At 52.9% G+C, this 18,365-nt stretch overlaps 4 protein-coding genes across 7 annotated transcripts in view; 3 read left to right on the top strand and 1 right to left on the bottom strand.

Moving 5' to 3' along the window:
* NDUFA7 (NADH:ubiquinone oxidoreductase subunit A7) overlaps window positions 1-1,396 on the top strand; it is an 84,341-nt gene extending 82,945 nt beyond the window's left edge. For all 4 annotated transcript variants that reach the window (XM_055545912.1, XM_055545931.1, XM_055545920.1 and 1 more), the window contains one exon: window positions 1,179-1,396. In XM_055545912.1, coding sequence (XP_055401887.1) covers window positions 1,179-1,269 — 91 coding nt within the window. In that variant the 3' untranslated portion in view covers window positions 1,270-1,396. The remainder of the gene's footprint in view (window positions 1-1,178) is intronic.
* The window catches only part of CD320 (CD320 molecule), a 92,725-nt gene extending 82,938 nt beyond the window's left edge, over window positions 1-9,787 (top strand). The window contains exons 2-6 of the mRNA XM_055545857.1: window positions 5,130-5,294; window positions 8,071-8,196; window positions 8,529-8,732; window positions 9,019-9,177; window positions 9,333-9,787. Coding sequence (XP_055401832.1) covers window positions 5,156-5,294; window positions 8,071-8,196; window positions 8,529-8,732; window positions 9,019-9,177; window positions 9,333-9,472 — 768 coding nt within the window. The 5' untranslated portion in view covers window positions 5,130-5,155 and the 3' untranslated portion in view covers window positions 9,473-9,787. The remainder of the gene's footprint in view (window positions 1-5,129; window positions 5,295-8,070; window positions 8,197-8,528; window positions 8,733-9,018; window positions 9,178-9,332) is intronic.
* TIMM44 (translocase of inner mitochondrial membrane 44) overlaps window positions 1-18,365 on the top strand; it is a 369,417-nt gene that overhangs the window by 82,952 nt on the left and 268,100 nt on the right. The gene's annotated exons all lie outside the window — the stretch shown is intronic.
* Window positions 1-18,365, bottom strand: part of RPS28 (ribosomal protein S28) — a 239,358-nt gene that overhangs the window by 7,089 nt on the left and 213,904 nt on the right. The gene's annotated exons all lie outside the window — the stretch shown is intronic.

The raw sequence follows: 18,365 nt of genomic DNA, 5'->3' as shown, positions 1-18,365 counted from the left end.
CATCTCCCAAAGGCTCCACCTCCTAACGCCGTCACACTGTGGCATAGGATTTTAATGTATGGATTTTGTGTGGAAACAAACATTGTCTATAGCAGGGTCATTATGAGGCTTAATTCACATAATGAACTATTTGTAAGCTCTTAGAATGGAGTCAGTGGCATGTCTGCCTCTTAATAATTCCACAAGTTAGGCAGTGATGACCTCTGTTGGAGAAAAAGAAATTGAGGCCAGGTGCTCTGCGTAGGTCACACACATCGTGGGTGGCAGAAGTGCAGTTTCACAGCATTTTGTCCCATCCCTCCCAGTGGTATCTGGGCTCTGCAGCTGATTCACCTTGTGGTCCTGGACCGGTCTTTTAGCCTTCTTGAGCCTCAACTGCTGCTTTGTAAGATGGGGTTGGTGGGCTTGCAGTGTGATGAGATTGGTAAGGTGATGCGGCCGGGCCTGCCAAGTGGCTTAGAACTCAGTGAATGAATGGCCCGTGTTGCAGTCTTCAGATTCACCAGAGCCCAGCCCCAGACTGGCAGGCTGCCCCACTCCCCCTCACCGCTTCACCTGCCCCCAGGGTGTCTGCATTTCCCAGGGAGGCTGCCTTCTACCTCTTCCACTTCCTTCAGGTGGAGGAAGGGAGGAGGGGAGGCCCTGGAACCCCAGGGGCCGGGTGGGTCCCTGCCTTAAATCTGCTGGCACAGTGTCTCCTTAGGCCTTACCCTGGACCAAAAGGTCTTATTTTTGACTACGTATTAACTCAGCCCCATTAGACTGGCTGGCCCTCATCTCATTAGCACTTCCTGCATACAGTGCCTGCCATGTAGCAGGTGCTCAGAATCCAAGGGGAGGAGTTGCTGGGGACATGGGTCATCTGATTGCTTGGCCCTTCTGGAGCCAGTGTCCTGCCCTGGGGCAGCGGGAGGGGGGACCAGTGGGAAGGGGTGCTGGAGGAAGAGTCCAGCATTTCACACTATTTCTGAGACCAGGAACCAGGACAGTCGTACTGCTTGGGGGCAGAAAGTGGTCAGCCGACCCTTTGGGGAACCCCACTAGAGAGGCCTGTGCATTCTGAAACACCCTGCAATCTGGCCTCCACATCTCCGGTTTCAGGAGATATGTTGCTACCTCAGGGGGTGCTCCCTCAGGTTGCTCCCCACTGCTGACTCAAGTCTCTCTTCATTTTCCAGCTCAGCTGTAGCAGCCTCTGAGAAGAAGGCTGTGTCACCGGCTCCTCCCATAAAGAGGTGGGAGCTGTCCCAGGATGAGCCTTACCTGTGACTTTGGCTGGGGGCGCCAGGCTGAGCCCTCAGGGCCACCAGAGTGCTTCTTCCTCCTTGGACTCCTTGATTCCCTCCGGGCAGAACGTGACCTCATTTATAAAAATTATGTATTGTGCTCCCAAGAATCGCTTGTTTTTACTTTTGAAAGGACATATGGGCTTACTTGGACTTCAGGGTGAAGTTGGTGCCACATCTCTTTTTTTCTTTTCTGGCCACACCACACATCTTGTGGAATCTTAGTTTCCCTGACTAGGGGTTGCACCCAGACCCCAGCAGTGAAAACGCCAGGTTCTAACCACTGGACTGCCAGGGCATTCCTGGTGCTGTATCCTGAATCTCTGAACCCTGTGAGCGTGCCGGAACAGGGCAGAATGGCTCTGGAGTTCTAGGGTGACGTGCTCTCACTGGGCACGGAGATGTCACCGTCCCTTCCTTGAGGGCCTGGCTCCACCCTTCAGAGCGGTGGAGCGGGTTCCAGGGTGTCTAGGGGGCATTCACTGTAAAGGGTGGTGGTGGGGGAACAAAACCTGCTCACTTCCCTCTCCTAAGAGATGCCTCCCCCACCCCCATTCCCCGCCCCAGCCATCACTAGTGTGGATGTTCACCAGAACCTCCCACCAGGGCCCCCACCTTTTCTTGACCAGCAGGGGCCCCAGGGGATGGTGAGGTGGCTCACAAGGAAGTTTCACCCAGGGCCCTTGCAGAAAGGCCTCCCTGAAACAGAAACTTTACTGCGCAGGCCTGGGGGTGTGAGGTGGGGTTAGCTTAGGAGAGGAAAGCGCTGCTTCCCACAGAGGAATGACCAGGGGGTGAAAGCTGAAAAGGCAGTGGCCTTCATCTGGTCACAGGCGCGAAGAGGGGGGCCACACAGTGCCTTCCAGTGTGGCAGGGTTGTGAGTGCCCATGGAAGAACCCCCAAAACCTGTCAGTGGGTGAAGTCCAGCTGTGTGCCAGGATAGTGTTGAGGCTGCCTCACCCTCTGGAAGCTTGGAGCAAGGAGGGAAAAGGTCACAGTCATAGGGGAAGGTATACATGCTCCAAGAGTGGGTAGTACAAATGCTAAATGGTTATCAGGAGGAAAAAACCCCTGGGAAGGCTTCCTGGAAGAGGTGGGATTCTGGTTTGAGCAAAGGATGAAATCGAATTTAGAAAGATCAGGAGGGAGAAGACTGGGCAAAGTGTGCAGAGGTAATAAGGAGGTAACACCAAAGAACTTTTAATAACCCTGGGTGAGATGTGCCATTGAAGGTTTCTGGATAAAGTTAATGACCCAGTCTGCTAAGTGAGGTCGCAGTGAAAAGATGGTTATCAATGAGGATGACTATTCTGGCACCATAATCCTGAACTTACCAGAATTGTGAGAAAATAAATTGTAAGCCAATAAGAAAAAAGAAACGTGTTATAACCTAGACTTGAAATTTGGCAAGGGAATGCAGTAGGGAAGAGGTCTGACGTCTTGAGCTCATCCTGTGTGCCAGATATGTGCTGTGTATGCAGGTCAGGAAGCAACAGAACTGGACATGAAGCAACAGACTGGTTCCCAATAGGAAAAGGAGTATGTCAAGGCTGTATATTATCACCCTGCTTATTTAACTTCTATGCAGAGTGCACCTGGAGAAGCCCAGGGACAGGGGAGCCTGGTGGGCTGCCGTCCGTGGGGTCGCACAGAGCTGGACATGACTGAAGTGAGTTAGTCTGCAGCAGCAGAGTACATCATGAGAAATACTGGGCTGGATGAAGCACAAGCTGGAATCAAGATTGCTGGGAGAAATACCAATAACCTCAGATACGTAGGCGATACCACCCTTATGGCAGAAAGTGCAGAACTAAAGAGCCTCTTGATGAAAGTGAAAGAGGAGAATGAAAATGTTGGCTTTAAGCTCAACGTTCAGAAAACTAAGATCGCGGCATCTGGTCCCATCACTTCATGGCAAACAGATGGAGAAACAGTGGAGCAGGCTTTATTTTGGGGGGCTCCAAAATCACTGCAGATGGTGATTGCAGCCATGAAATTAAAAGATGCTTACTCCTTGGAAGGAAAATTATGACCAACCTAGACAGCATTTCAAAAAGCAGAGACATTACTTTGCCAACAAAGGTCCATCTAATCAAGGTTTTTTTCCAGGCAAGAATACTGGAGTGGGTTGCCTCTCGTTTCCAGGGGATCTTCCCAACCCAGGGATCGAACTCAACGTCTTCAGTCTCCTGTATTGGCAGGTGGGTTCTTTACCACTAGAGCCACCTGGGGCGTCCCTGTGAGGTCATAGTGAAAGAAGAACAGGTGTGGCGAGACCAAGAACTCTCTCAGGCTCCCTGAGAGCTGAGCCTGAACCCAGCTGCTGAGGAGTCTGCGTTCAACGACTACACATTGCCAGCTGGGTAACCCAGAGCTTCTTCAACACTTCTCCCTGGATCCCAGAGGCCAACCTCACCAAGATGCCAAGCCCCACAGGTGGTGCTGCGGGACACTTCCTTTCCCCTCCCTCAGGCAGTCGTGCCTGCTGCCCTTCTCATCTGCATTTGCACCACTGCCTCTTTGTCTCTTACCCAGTTTCTCCTGGGAATTGGAGATTATTCTAAGCGCACACACACACACACACACACACCCCCCGCTATAATCTCCAACTTTTTTTTTAAGTCACCATTTTATATGACACATTATTTTTAATTTTTATTTTTGGCTGTCCTGGGTCTTTGTTGCTAGGAGGGCTTTTCTCCAGTTGGGGGTGCATAGGCTTCTCACTGGGGTAGTTGCTCCTGTTGTGGAGCAAGGGCTCTAGAGCTTCAGTAGTTGCGGCTCTTGGGCTCTAGAGCGCAGGCTCAGCAGTTGCGGTGCACAGGCTTTGTTGCCTGAGGGCACCTGGTATCTTCTCAGATCAGGGATGGAATATGTGTCTCCTGAATTGGTGGGTGGATGCTTTACCACTAAGCCACCAGGAAAGCCCATCGCCAACGTTTTCAATAGTAAGCATGTCGTCAACCTGCAAGTAGAGCCCCTGCTGTGAAAATCTGGACGCGTTAGTGTTGCTTCACAGGAAACACGCACAGCTGAGGATGGCGACTTGCCTGGGGGCCTGCTGTGCAGTAGCCCTGCTTCTGCTGAGGACAGAGCTGCGGGTAAAAGTTTTTATTGTCAAGAAGAAAACACAGCAGCTGGGTAGAAAACCTGTAAGTTTGAATTTTGTGTGCCTAAGGGGTGTGCGTGAGAAGAGAAAGCTGAGGCTACTTTCGCTTGTTTTGCTTCGGAAGTTAAATGTAAGACCCACCCTGTGAAGTCTGTGAGGATTAGGAGGTAGTGAGAACATCCTGGGGCTAGGGACAGAGAACCCAGAAAGAAAGCCAAGAACTGACATTTCGTTGATTTATCAGGCTCTGTTCCAGGCGTTGGGGATACAAGGAGCAACACAGTATTCCTGCCCTCCTGGGTCTGACATTCTAGTGGGGAATCAATAAATCAAAGTACTATTAGTAAATAAAATATATAATAAGCTCGGGCGCACGAAAGAAGAAGGAGCAGGGAGGGGATGAGGCATTCCTAATATAATTAGGCAGAACATTTGGTGCATGTGGAACGTTATCGTAAGATGACAATACTTGTCAGTACGAGTTCATTTGCATCTCCAGAGGTTTTTAATTTCAAATAGGCCCCATACCTTTCGATATGTCTGTCACTGGGAAAACAGGGGAAGACTCTCAAATCGGGGGTCCCCTGGTATTCGGACACTTACGGTACTCAAAGCCCGGGGCTGCAGCGGGATCTCTGGCCGTAGGCCCCGCCCCGGGTGTGGGCCCCGCCCTCCGGATATGTGCGCAGGCGTGCGCGAGGATAAGAGAGAGGCCGGGAATGCGCGTGGACCCAGCCGGCGCTGAGCTGGGGTGGTACGATGAACGTTTGGGTGGCTCGGGGTCTAGCGCGGCGTGCTGCGGCCCTAGGCCTGGGGCTGCGGGTGCTTCTCTGCTTCGGGTTGTGCCTGGAGATCGCCCCGACTCCGATCCAGGCCTGGTCCCCGACCCAGGCCCCAGGTGAGTGAACTTGCAGCCCGCGAGCCCTCTACCCCTGCAGTCTAGCTCCGCCCTCGCCCGCCAGCAGCGCTTCACCATTGGCTACGCCGCAAGTCTGTCCAGGACACTCCCTCCGCACGCGGGTCTAGGGGAGCCTAGCCCTTGAAAGAGCCTTCCCCAGTGGTGGACCCTTCGCCCGGGTTGCTGTGCCTGCCTTTAACTGCCCTGCTTCGGCCCTCTCACACCCGGCACCTGCTCTGCTTTGTCGTGCCCCGTTGTCACCTCCAAGCTGCCCTTCACCCCAGCACAAGCAGGAAAGTTCTTTACAGACTCTGGTTGTCCGACCTCCAACCTTAATGCGGCTGGTTATCTGGCGCCTGCTTCCCGGGGCGATTTGCCTGAGTTTCCTCGGCGACCATCTCCCGCCCTCTCAACCTCTGCACCTTCCTTCTCTGGATTTATGAGAAAAAGAAAGATCTTCCCTGGAACCCCAGGTCCTAGGACACGTTTGCCCTGGCCTCAGTGAGGTGGCTCTCTCAGAGGTTCCCAGAGGCAGCGGGACAGGTTAGAATGACCTCCCTGTGCACACTGGTGCCCCCGACTTTCAGCTGTAGACTCAGATTCACACACCCGCGGGTCCTGTCTTACTTGGTTCCCCTTCTTACTCCTGCCTTTTCAAGCTAAGTGTTCCTCCTGCCTTCAAGGATCAAGACATTAACCAAGCTTAGGCCCTTTACACCCAAGCAGTCTCTTCCCTTCGGCACCCTGAGGTAGGGACTCCTAGCGTGGCCCCTTTCCCAGGTGGGGAAATGAGGTTGGGAGGGGCAGTCACTAATCTCGCCAAACCACGGCCCTGTAAGGCCCGGTTGGCTCTGCTCTGATGCCCACTTTATAGGACACACACACACACTCCCTGACTCCAGGGAGGGAGGTCAGAGGTTGCTACGGAGAGGGGCAAGACTTGGGGAGGGAGCTGTAGGCTTTCGGATCCCCATGGAAGGGAAGGAAGTCGGCTCTAGGCCATTCCACAGAGCTCAGGGACGGTGGGGTCCACAGGTTATTTGGGCCTGGAGGCCAGCTTGCAGACCGGCTGGCTGTGGAGGGTGGCGGCTTGGAATGGGGCTTTACTCAACCTTGCCCCTGTGAGCAGAGGTGGAAGGGGCAAGTGGACCAGAATCAAATGGAACAGAGCTAGGCTGGGGCCAAGCCAGGTATTTGCCACCCACCCTGCTGCACCCAGGAGGAAGCTATAAAGGCCACTCCCTTCCTAGGTCCCTCAGACTCCAGTCTGCTGGCCCAGCTTCCAGGCCCTTCTGTGTCTCTCCTGCTCAGGGTCCCGGAAGGCTCATATCTCAGCTGGATACAGCCCAGACCGTTGTGTGAGCTGTGTCCATTTATCATCAGGCAGTACCCTGGGTTTACAGTCAAAAGGTCATGGCCCTGACCATCGCTAAGTATCCACTTTACACAGGTACCAGTTCAAGGGCCATTGTTCTAAGATGCTGGGCTTCAGGGGTCTCTGAGAGGGACCTGAGACCCATCCCAGGAAATAAGCTGGAGACGTGAAGTCTGAGGAGGAAATCATGGAAGTGCAGAGAGGAGGGAGGAGAGGGAGTACTGGGCCTGGGAACGGCAAGGGCAAAAGGTGGAAATGGGCCAGGCCTCTTGCCACAGCAGCATGGTGGCTAGGCCAGAGGGAGCTTGATGAAGAGGAGGAATGTAGGAGGAAGCAAGGTCCAGGAAGGGTTCAGGGCTGGTCAGGACTTACCGGCCACATACAGGATGTAGGCTGTGAGAGGTTGAGCAAAGGGCAGGCAAGGGTGGGTGGCCTAATGGTGTGACTCTGACAGGTCTCTGGTGTCTGAGGGAGATGGGGTTGGGGAACCTGGGGAAGAGGTGGCACAGTCAGGATGGGGAAAGTGGTCAGAGTTCTGGGAGGAATTCAGGGGGTGGGTCAACAAGCCATGGTCAACAGCAACTTTCTAAGTTGCTGTTGTTCAGTCACTCAGTCTTGTCTGACTCTTTGCAGCCCCATGGACTGCAGCACGCCAGGCTTCCCTATCCTTCATCATCTCCTGGAGTTTGCTCAAACTTGTGTCCATTGAGTCAATGATGCCATTCAACCATCTCATCCTCTGTCATCTCCTTCTCCTCCTGCCCTCAATCTTTCCTAGCATCAGGGTCTTTTCCAATGAGTTGGCTCTTCACATCAGGTGGCCAAAGTATTGAAGCTTCAGCTTCAGCATCAGTCCTTCCAATGAATATTCAGGGTTGGGATAATCAGATAATCCTTTAGGATTGACTGGTTTGATCTTGCTGTCTAGGGGACTCTCAAGAGTCTTCTCCTTTGCTAAGGATAGCTGGGACATAACAGGCCTTGTTGACCCTGACGGTGGGCCTGAGCCAGGCCAGGTTCAGAGATGGCCCCTCCCCTAGTCTGTTTAACCACAAGCTTGGAGAGACCCTTGGGGAGACCATCTGGCTATTTGGAGCCTGGTAAAGACCCCAGGATCAGTGAGACCTGGGTTTGAACCCTGACTCTGCCACTAGCTTGTAGCCTCAGGCCTTTCCTCTCCTGTGTGTCTTCTGTAGAATGGGCATGGCTGTAGAATCTGACCAGTAGGGCTCTTGGTGAGGCTGTGAACTGCTGGGCTCAGGACCCCCAACAGAACATCCTTAGCAAAGGTGGTGACCACCAGTGTAGTTCCTGGGACCTGGCTTTCTCCTGGTGGTCGCAGCTTGAGACACTGTCCTCCTAGCTGAGGGTCCAGACCTCCCACTTGTGTGCGTTCCTCAGGCCCCAGCACAGGCTCATGCCCGCCCACCAACTTCCAGTGCCGGAGCGATGGCCGCTGCTTGCCCCTCATCTGGCGTTGCGACGTTGACCAGGACTGCCTTGATGGCAGTGATGAAGAAGAGTGTGGTAAGTGGCCATGCCCTGGGGTGGGGCTATTCAGGGCCATGGGAAGAGGTGCTTGTGGAAGGGGTGTGGGTTTCAGGCAAGGAACTCTGGGGTGGGCGGGGCCTCAAGGAGGGTCGGCTGGATCTTTGGGTTAAAAGATGGGTTTGCAGGGCAGCAAGTTAGTGGGGTCTTGGTTGGAAGGTGGTGCTAATAGAAGGGCAGAGCCCTTGGGATGGGCAGACCTTATAGAGTCAGTCAGTCTCCAGAAGGTGGGGCTCGCAGTGGGGTGGGGGGTGGGGAGTACCCGTGCTCTCTTGGGTGGGTGTTTGCCCTGACTCACCATGTACCCCCAGGTACTGAGGTACCCAATGGAAGCCCCTCCCCTTGTGACATCATGGATGACTGCCCTGACCGCAACAAGAATCTTCTCAACTGCGGGCCCCAGCCCTGCCCAGAAGGCGAGCTGTGCTGCCCGCTGGACGGTCTGTGTATCCCAAGCACGTGGCTCTGCGATGGCCACCGGGACTGTTCCGACTACAGCGACGAGCTTGGCTGCGGTGTGTGGCTATGGGGGCAGGGAGGCTTGGTCAGTAGAGCAGGATGCCTGACACCTTCCAGTGTGTGACGAGGCTGGGAGCGTGCACATGTGTGTCTGCCTGAGCCGGCATATCCATGGGAATGCAGGAGGGCACTCGGGCAGCAAGTGCTTACCAGCCTTGCTCACTCAGTCTGGGGCCGGAGGATGAGTCCCAAGTTCCCTCACCCTGGGGCACTGGGACACCCATTCATCGTTCCAGCCCCAGGGCTCCCTGCCCAGCTGCTGAATGCCTGGACTTGTTGCAGGAACCAAGACCCACGAGGAGGGGAAGACCATGTCCACGGGCACTCCTGTGACCCTGGAGAATGTCACTTATCTCAGTAATGCCACAGTCACCGCCATTGAGGACCAGGACTCCGTTCAGTCTGGAAACCGAAGTGTTTATGGGATTATTGCAGCTGTAGGTAATGTGAACAGCTCCTGCCCCCATTCCCACACCTGGAAGCTGCCCTGGAGAATGGACAAGCTACATACTCCCCTTTCTGGTGTGTTAGGAGCTTGGTGGATGTGGGGGGCTCCCGGTACCCCCTCACTCACTCCCCTCTCTCTTTCCCCACAGCGGTGCTCAGTGTCAGTCTGGCTGCCGGCATCCTGTTCGCGTTGTCCCGGCTCTGTGCCCAGGGATGCCTGGCCCCGCTGGGGCTGCTGGTGTCCATGAAGGGGTCACTGCAGCCAGAGAAGAAGACCTCGGTGCTCTGAGCATGCGCTCTCACCCCCACATCATACGTCCCCCGAGTATGGCAGGTAGAGGGGACCCACATGTGGCTGCTACCACATCAGCCCCCAGACCTGGCTTCTTCTGTCCTCACAGTGCCAAGCACCTGTGCTCCTGGATAGGTGACCCTGGAGGCTGGGGTTGCCCGGACCCTCCCCTGGACACGAGGAGCCTGGATGGGGAACATGCCATAGCTGGAGCTGAGGGGCCGGCCCTGGATCACTCTTGGGGTGGCCCCCTTACTCAGATACTATTGCTACCTCTGTTTGAGAGTAGTGATTAAAGCTAGTTCACATCCTTTGCCTGCCTTTGGGCCTCTGTCTCCCTCTGCCTGGGTGGTCTGGGGGCTCTGTGCAGTCCCTTCTCTGTGGGGGAGTGCCTGCCTATAGAGGGTGGGACTCAGGGACCCAGCCCTGGGCATCCTCTTGGCCACTCTGCCTCCTGGAATCAGGACAGGGGACGGTGGGGCTGGGAACAGTTTGCATTCCCAGAGAGGAGCAGATCTTGGGTGGTGCCTCCTGGCGTGCTGGCTGGGGGGCCTCCATCTGTTTCGGCTTCCTGTCTTTGAGACAGAAGCTGGATGTCCCCCGGTTGGTCTCCACCTTGTTTCAAAATGTAGGTTTTATTATTATTCAGGCATGCTGAGGCCTGAAAAGACTGATACTGAAGCTAAAGCTTCAATCTTTTGGCCACCTGATGCAAAGAGCCAACTCATTGGAAAAGACTGATGCTGGGAAAGGTTGAGGGCAAAAGGAGAAAGAGGCAGCAGAGGATGAGATGGTTAGATAACATCACCGACTCTGGACATGAATCTGAGCAAGCTCTGGGAGATAGTGGAGGACAGGGAAGCCTGGTGTGCTGCAGTCCATGGGGTCGCAAAGAGTTGGACACAACTGAGCGACTGAACAGCAGCAGCAGCTGGGGTGTCGGCACGGACTGTTATAAATGTCTCAGCCTGTCAACAGCGAGGCTATCAGAGAGCACCACCTAGGGCACCCGCTGGGGCCCTGTTACAGCAAGACCCCGACAGATGCTCCCCAACCAGAGCCAGTGTGGTGGCTGGACCAGTGCGGGATGCACTTCTGCAAAAACCACTTGGCTTCACTCTGTGTGATGCAGAACTTCCCCGACAAGGAATTGAACGCATGACCCCTGGTCTGGAAGCACAGAATCTTAACTACTGGACCACTGGGGAAGTCCTGGCCATCAAGGAACTTTGAGGGACAAGATTTGTCCTGAAGGTCCTGGAGGGTACATGGCAGGCCCCCCACTGAGAGAGATCAAGGTGGGGAGGACTTCCCTGGTGGTCCAGAATCTGCCTGCCAGTATAGGGGACATGGGTTCAATCCAGGCTCTGGGAAGACTCCACATGCTTTGGTACAACTAAGCCCATGCACTACAGCTACTGAGCCCGTGTCCCAGAGCCTGTGCTCTGCAACAAGATAAGCCACCGCAATGAGAAGCCCTCACATAGCGACTAGAGAGTGGCTCCCACTTGCTGCAACTAGAGAAAGCTGGTGCACAGCAGTGAAGACCCAAAGCAGCCAAGTTAAATAAAATTGATGGAAGGACTGACGCCGAAGCTGGAACTCTAATCCTTTGGCCGCCTGATGTGAAGAGCTGACTCACTGGAAAAGACCCCAATGCTAGGAAAGATTGAGGGCAGGAGGAGAAGCAGATGACAGAGGGCCAGATGGTTGGATGGCATCACCGACTCAATGGACACAAGTTTGAGCAAACTCTGGGAGATGATGAAGGACAGGGAAGCCTGGTGTGCTGCAGTCCATGGGATTGCAAAGAGTTGCACATGACTGAGCAACTTAACAACAACAAATAAAAAAAATTTTTTTTTAAAGATCCTTGGAGGGAGAGAGAGAGAGGGAAAGCAGACCTATAGGCTCTGCCTATATTAGGGTTTGAGGGTCAGGAGTCTCAAGTTCACTCTTGATTAAAGCACAAGAGCTGGAATTAGGGTCCCAGAAGGAAATCAGGTGGTAACTGATCACCTAAGTTATCAGTTATCCAGGTTCCCCAGGGTTTCTAAAAGGGGCACCTTCATGGGTGCGTCACGTAATAACCAGGTAGGTTGTATGGCTAGTAGCTGTGTTGTGCAGCTGGTGAGGCATTTGTTCACAACATTCACGATGGACGTCAGCAATCGAAAGCTTAGTGTCAGGGACTTCCAGTGGTTAAGGCTCCAGGCTTCCAATGCAGGGGCATGGGTTCGATCCCTGATCGGGGAACTAAGATCCTGCATGCTGAGTGGCGTGGCCGAAAAAGGAGAAAAGTTTACCGTCAGGCAGTCACACTGCACTGGCCCCAGGGATGAGCAGCGCAGGGGGATGGTGGCTCTGGGTTGGTTGGTATGCACACGAGAGGCACAAGTCACTGGTGACTTGATAGTTATCTCCAGTAACTCGCTTACTCCTTGAGGGATAGTCCGTTCCTGGGCAGTGAGGCCCCAGCTGCCAGGGTGTTGAGACTATAGAAAGGGAGAATTCCCTGGCAGTCCAGTGGTTACAACTCTGAGCTTTCATTGCCCGGGCTGTGGGTTCAAACCCTAGTCAGAGAACTAATCCCTCAGGCTGTGTGGTGCAGCCAAAAAAACAAAGAATACAGGAAGTGTGCTTAATATATCTAGCTGTGGGGTGATGAGGACAGACTTCTCTGACTCTCATTTCTTTCATGTCCTAATGGGGCGGCCGGGGCCCTGGTAGCCTGGGGAAGCACCCAGGTACCCACACAGTGTCTTGGGGCTCGGACATCCAGCAGGCGGAGAGCTGGCCCCTGATGACAAGATGCTGGGAGAGGACAGAGTTTCCTGGGGGTATGAAAGTTCAGCTTTGGGACCCTGCTCCCATAGGAGATGGGTTGTTTTTGTTTTGTTTTGTCTGTGCAGTGAGGGTTGAGGGATCTTAGTTCCCTGACCAGGGATTTAACCTGCGCCCTTGGCAGTGAAAGTGTGGAGTCTTAACCATTAGACCACTGGGCAGTTGCCCATAGGATTTGAAGTCTGGGCCTCAGGCAGCGTGTTGGGAGCTCAAGTTCTCTGTCAGGCAGCTGTGGGGGCTTGGTAGGTGGGCTGCAGCCAGAATAGGGGATCTTGATCAACAGTGGAGCAGAGGGTGCCCAGCCTCCTGGGGTACAAGGCCTTCCCTTGGTGCCCGCTGGGCACCCCCAGCCCCCAAGCTGGGCCCAAGTTTCCTGCTGCAGAACTGGAACACTGATGGGCTTCTGGTTGTCAGGAAGGAGTTATGCCAGAGGGTAGAATTTTCTTTTTTTTTTTTTTCAAGATTTTTTTTTTCTACCTTCATTTTTGTTCAGGTATGGCCAGCCAGAGTAGGCCATGGAGGCAGGTCAGGGGGTGCGAGGCTGGTGTCAGACGCCACCTGAGCTGATGAGGTCTAAGGTCTGGATCTTCCTCAGGTGTCAGCTGGGTTTCCAGTGATCAGTGGCACAAACCACTCTGTACCCACCGGCCCCAAACTCCCACTGGTATATTCTCTCACCTGGCTGTGTCTCTTTATTTTCCCGTGAATGGTGGCTGCTGGCATCTCGGGGCTGGACTGGCTGGATGTCACTGTGTCACTGGACGGCACCAGGGTCATGTCTGGTGCACAGGTGGGTGGGGGTGCCTGGGACAGCTGGGCCTCTCCCTCTGCGTGGCTCCTCCAGTTGGCCCTTCTATGTGATCACCCGAGGGGGATGACCAAAGTCCTTTTCTGACAACTCGGGGTTCCCCCAAAGTAGAGAGCCGAAGCTCCCAGACCTTCTAACACTCAGACATAGAACTGGGCCACCAGTTCCTCCGTGTTCTGCTGATTCAGTGGAGTTTCAGGTCAGCCCAGATGTGTGTCAAGGGCAGAGGTGGTGACCCCACAAGGGCATGAATGCCAGGGAGGCCTGGTTCATCAGGGCCACCAAGGGGACAGAGGGCCGGGAATGGGCAGGCTGCAGTGGGTGACTCCTGGCCACCGGAGCCTGCTGAGTGGCCGTGGGCAAGTGGCTTTGCTGTCCGAGGGCCAGCTTTGTCATTGGCACACTGGGGCAGCCATGGTTACAAACACCTGTCTCGCATGAGCAGGCCGGGATTTTAGCAGCCTTTGTTCTCTTGAGCAGGGTCACCGTGTGCTGCCAGTTACCCATCCTGTCCTGTGGGCAACAAGCCCAGTGAGTCACTTTCAGGATACTCCAGGGAGGGTCCAGGTTGAAAAGGGAGGAGGGATGTTGAGGGGGTACCCACAAGGAGGGGAACATGGTCAGTGGGCCTGGGTCCTGGCACTTGGGGAATTCTGATGGGCCTGAGAAGTGAAGGGATGGAGTGGGGTGGGGGCTGCAGTGGTGAAGATAGAGAGGGGGTCCAGGGTGTGTGTGTGCATCTGTATATATCTCTCCAGCTCTCACCATTTCTCTCTTTTTCCCTTGAGGGAAACTCACATAGCGTTAAATTAGCCATTAGTTATTTTAAAGTCTGGGCTTCTCTGGTGGTTCAGCGATAAAAGAATCCATCTGTCAATTCAGGAGACCCAGGTTCAACCCCTGGGTCGGGAAGATCCCCTGGAGAAGGAAATGGCAACCCACTTCACTGTTATTGCCTGGGAAATGCCATGAACAGAGGAACCTGGCGGGCTACAGTCCATAGGGTCACAAAGAGTCAGACACAGCTTAGTGACTAAACAACAATTTTAAAGTCTACCATACATTTAGTACACTTCCAGTGTTGTGTGACCCTCAACTATCTAGCTGCAAAGCATTTTTATCTTCCAAAAGGGAAACTCCCTCCCCATTTGTGGTCATTCCTTCCCCCATCCCCTAAGCCTAGGCACTCTAGAGCCCATGCTTCAGAATTAAGAGCCTTCTTGCTGCAACTAAGACTGATGCAATTTAAAAAAAAAAAAGATATTTTTTGGGGACTTCCCCGGTGGTCCACTGGTGAGGACTCCATGCTTCCACTGCAGGCGGGGGGCGGCGGAGGGGGGTGCCGCTGGGGTAGGATCCTTGGTTGGGGAACTAAGATCCCAAAAGCCAAGTCCAAAAAAAAAGATAGCTGAATGGTATTATACTAGGTATTAGGCACTGTTCTAGGTGCGCAGGATACAGCAATAAAGGAAAAAGACCCCCTAAAAGTGGGGAGGGTGTTTCTGATGATAGTGGAGGGGGGACACTGTTACGGTGGATGGGCACTAAAGTGGGAGCCTGGAGGCAATCATGTTGGTCCAGGAAGGGCGGCATGGCGCTGGTGCAGGGTGGGACCGTGCAGGTGGTGAGAAGTGGTCGGATTCTCTATTTGTTTCCAGGGGAAAGTCCATCTCCTGTGGCCCTGAGAAAGAGGAAGCAAGAGCGCCTCCGAGGTACCTGGGGTGAACTGCGGAAGGATGGAGCCCGCATAGCTGGGGAGGAAGACGAGGAAGGCGGGGAGGAAGACGAGGAAGGCGGGGAGGACGGAGAGGGGACCACTGGGAGTAGAGCTCGGGACCTGCGAGGCCACCACGTGGAGAGATCAGGAAGGCGCTCGGACTGTGGGTTGGAGAGAGAAGTTTAGTTGTCTCAGTGGGTGTCCCTGGATTGGAGAGGAGGAGGGAGTGTCCCCATAACTAGCGGTTTCTGGGGGTGAGGAAGAATTAGGAAGGAAGGAGCGACCATAGGGATGAGAAGGAAACCTGGAGAGTTCAGGAAGGAGTGAATCAAATAAAAGAGCACCATCGGGGCCCAGGCTGCGACGCTTCCCGTAAAACCTGAGAGAGGGAGACCTGCGGTTTAACACCATGGGGGTGATGAAGGCAAAAGCAGTGCCACAGGCTGAAGATAAAGTAAGAAGGAGAAAGGATGTGTGGGTGTCTTTTTCTACAGTTTTTCTTGGGGTGGGGCAGAGTGGAGGCTGAGACTAGGACAGAGGCTAGACAGGGAGGGCGCTCAGCCTTTCTCTTTTTTTTTTTTGCCTTAAAGTGGAAGATGCCCAGGAGACCGGCTCTAATTGGGGGAGGGGAGCAAAAACAGAAGATAAGTGAAGGTGGGGGTTACCGCTAAATTGGAACCCCGGTAAGTTGCTGGTGGCAATGTAAAGGATGCAGCCGCTGGGGAAGAGAGTTGGCGCTTTCTCAAAAGTTAAACATAGAATTACCACATCAAAAAAAAAAAAAAAAAAAAAGAATTACCACATCACCAGAAATTCCACTCCTAGGAATGTATCCCAAGTAACTGAAAACAGGTATTCAGGCAAATACGTGTACCTGCTTGTTCCTAGCAACGTTATTCACGTTACTTAAAAGATGGGAACAACCCATGTATCCCGCCGTGGATGAATGGACATATAGAATGTGGTCTGACCAGAATGGAGTGCTATCCAGTCATGACAACAAAGGAAGTTCTGACACACCCTACAATGTGCCTGAACCTTTAATACGTACACAGAGCAAAAGAAACTAGAGGCAAAAAGTCAGGGTGTATGAGTTCATTTAGCCTGTGAAATGTCCAGAATAGATAAATCCAGAGAGGCTGAAAGTAGATCAGTGGTTGCCAGGGGCTGGTGGGGAGCAGGTAAGGGGAAACAACCGCTTACTAAATAGGTGGTGGGATTCCCTGGTGGTTCAGTGGGTTATGAATCTGCTTCACAATGCAAAGGACATGGGTTCAGTCACTGGTCTGGGAAGATCCCACATGCGACAGGGCAACTAAGCCTATGTGCCCCAACTCCTGAGCCCGGTTGCTGCAGCTACTGAAGCCCGTGAGCCTGCAGCCTGTGCCTCACAGCAGCAAGCTGCCTCAGTGAGAAGCCCTTGCCCCACAACCAAGAGTAGCCCCTGCTTGAGATAACTAGAGAAAATCCTCGTGCAGCAAAGAAGACCCGCCACAACCAGAAAATAAATAAAACTTTAAAAGAAATAAGTGGTGATAAAAACTATTTGAAAACCTTTGTATTTAGATCAGTTTTAGGTTCACAGGAAAATGAGGAAGGTAGCTACAGATACTTCCCCTATATTCCATGGCCCCACACATGCATGGCCTCCCCCATTATGAGTACCAGAGTGGTACCTTTCTTACAATCCATAAACCTACAGTGACATGTCGTTATCACCCCAAATCTGTAGTTTGCCTTCTAGTTCACTCTTGGCTCTGTACATTCTATGGGTTTGGACAAATGTATAACGACATATAGATCCATATAGTCAAAGCTATGGTATTTCCAGTAGTCATGTATGGGTGTAAGAGTTGAACCACAAAGAAGGCTGAGCACCAAAGGACTGACACTTTCGAACTGTGGTGCTGCAGAAGACTCTTGTGAGTCCCTTGGACTGCAAGGTGATCAAAGCAATCAATCCTAAAGGAATTCAACCCTGAATATTCACTGGAAGGTCTGATGCTGAAGCTGAAGCTCCAATACTTTGGCCACCTGATGTGAAGAGCCAACTCATTGGAAAAGACACTGATACTGGGAAAGGCTGAGGGCAGGAGGAGAAGGAGGTGACAGAGGATGAGATGGTTGGATGGCATCACCAACTCAATGGACATGATTTTGAGCAAACTCTGGGAAATGGTGAAGGACAGGGAAGCCTGTTGTGCTGCAGTCCATGGGTGGCAAAGACACAACTTAGTGACTAAACAACAACAACAATAATGATGTGTATCCACCGTTACAGCATCATACAGAATATTTTCACTGCCCTAAAAATCCTCTGTGCTCCACCTATTCATCTCTCCCTGCCCTCTGATTCCTGGAAACCATTGATCTTGTTACTGTCTCCATAGTTTTGCCTTTCCTCAAAATGCCATAGAGATCGAATCATGCAGTATGTAGCCTTTTCAGCGGAGAAGGCAATGGCACCCCACTCCAGTGCTCTTGCCTGGAAAATCCCATGGACAGAGGAGCCTGGTGGGCTACAGTCCATGGGGTCGCTGAGTCAGGCACGACTGAGCGACTTCCCTTTCACTTTCATGCATTGGAGAAGGAAATGGCAACCTACTCCAGTGTTCTTGCCTGGAGGATCCCAGGGATGGGGGAGCCTGGTGGGCTGCTGTCTATGGGGTCGCACAGAGTCGGACATGACTGAAGCAACTTAGCAGCAGCAGCAGCCTTTTCAGGTTGGCGTCTTTCTCTTAGTCATATGCATTTAAGTCTCCTCCAGGTCTTTTCATGGCCTCATAGCTCATTTCTTTTCAGCTCTGAATAACATTTTATTGTTTGGATGTGCTATAGTTTATCCACTCACCTGCTGAAAGATGTCTTGGTTGTGTCCAACTCTTGGTAATTATGAATTAGGCGTCTGTAAACAGCTGTGTGCAGGTTTTTGTGTGCCCGTAAGTTTTCAGCTGCTCTGGGTAAGTACCAAGGAGTGCTATTGCTGGATCATATGGTAAGAGTATGTTTAGTTTTGTAAGAAATTGCCAAATTGCCTTCCAGAGTGACCGGACCATTTTGCATTCCACCAGCAATGAGCCAGAGTTCCTGTTGCTCCAATCCCTCACCAGCAATTGGTGGTGTCTGTTTTCTGGATTTGGGCCATTCTCATAGGTGTGTACTGGTTTCTTGTTGTCTTAACTTGCAATTCCCGGATGATACATGTGCAGCATCTTTTCATGCGCTCATTTGCACTATGAACATGTTGGGAACTCTATGTCGGTGACAGCTACAGTTTCATGAATATACTAAATGCACTGAAGTTTATCTTATTTTTAATAATTCTATTTTTTGGACGTGCTGGGTCTTCGTTGCTGCGTGGCTTTTCTCTAGTTGTGGTGCGCAGGGGCTACTTTCTATTTGCGGTGCACTGGCTTCTCATGTTGCAGAGCACCGGCTCTAGGGTGTGCGGGCTTCAGTAGTTGCCGCATGTGGGCTCGATAGTTGTGGCTCCTGGGCTCTAGGGCACAGGCTCAGTAGTT

This window comes from Bubalus kerabau, chromosome 1 (assembly GCF_029407905.1).
Source record: "Bubalus kerabau isolate K-KA32 ecotype Philippines breed swamp buffalo chromosome 1, PCC_UOA_SB_1v2, whole genome shotgun sequence".
Taxonomy (NCBI): Eukaryota; Metazoa; Chordata; class Mammalia; order Artiodactyla; family Bovidae; genus Bubalus; species Bubalus kerabau.
This window is presented reverse-complemented; position numbering and strand designations above follow the sequence as displayed.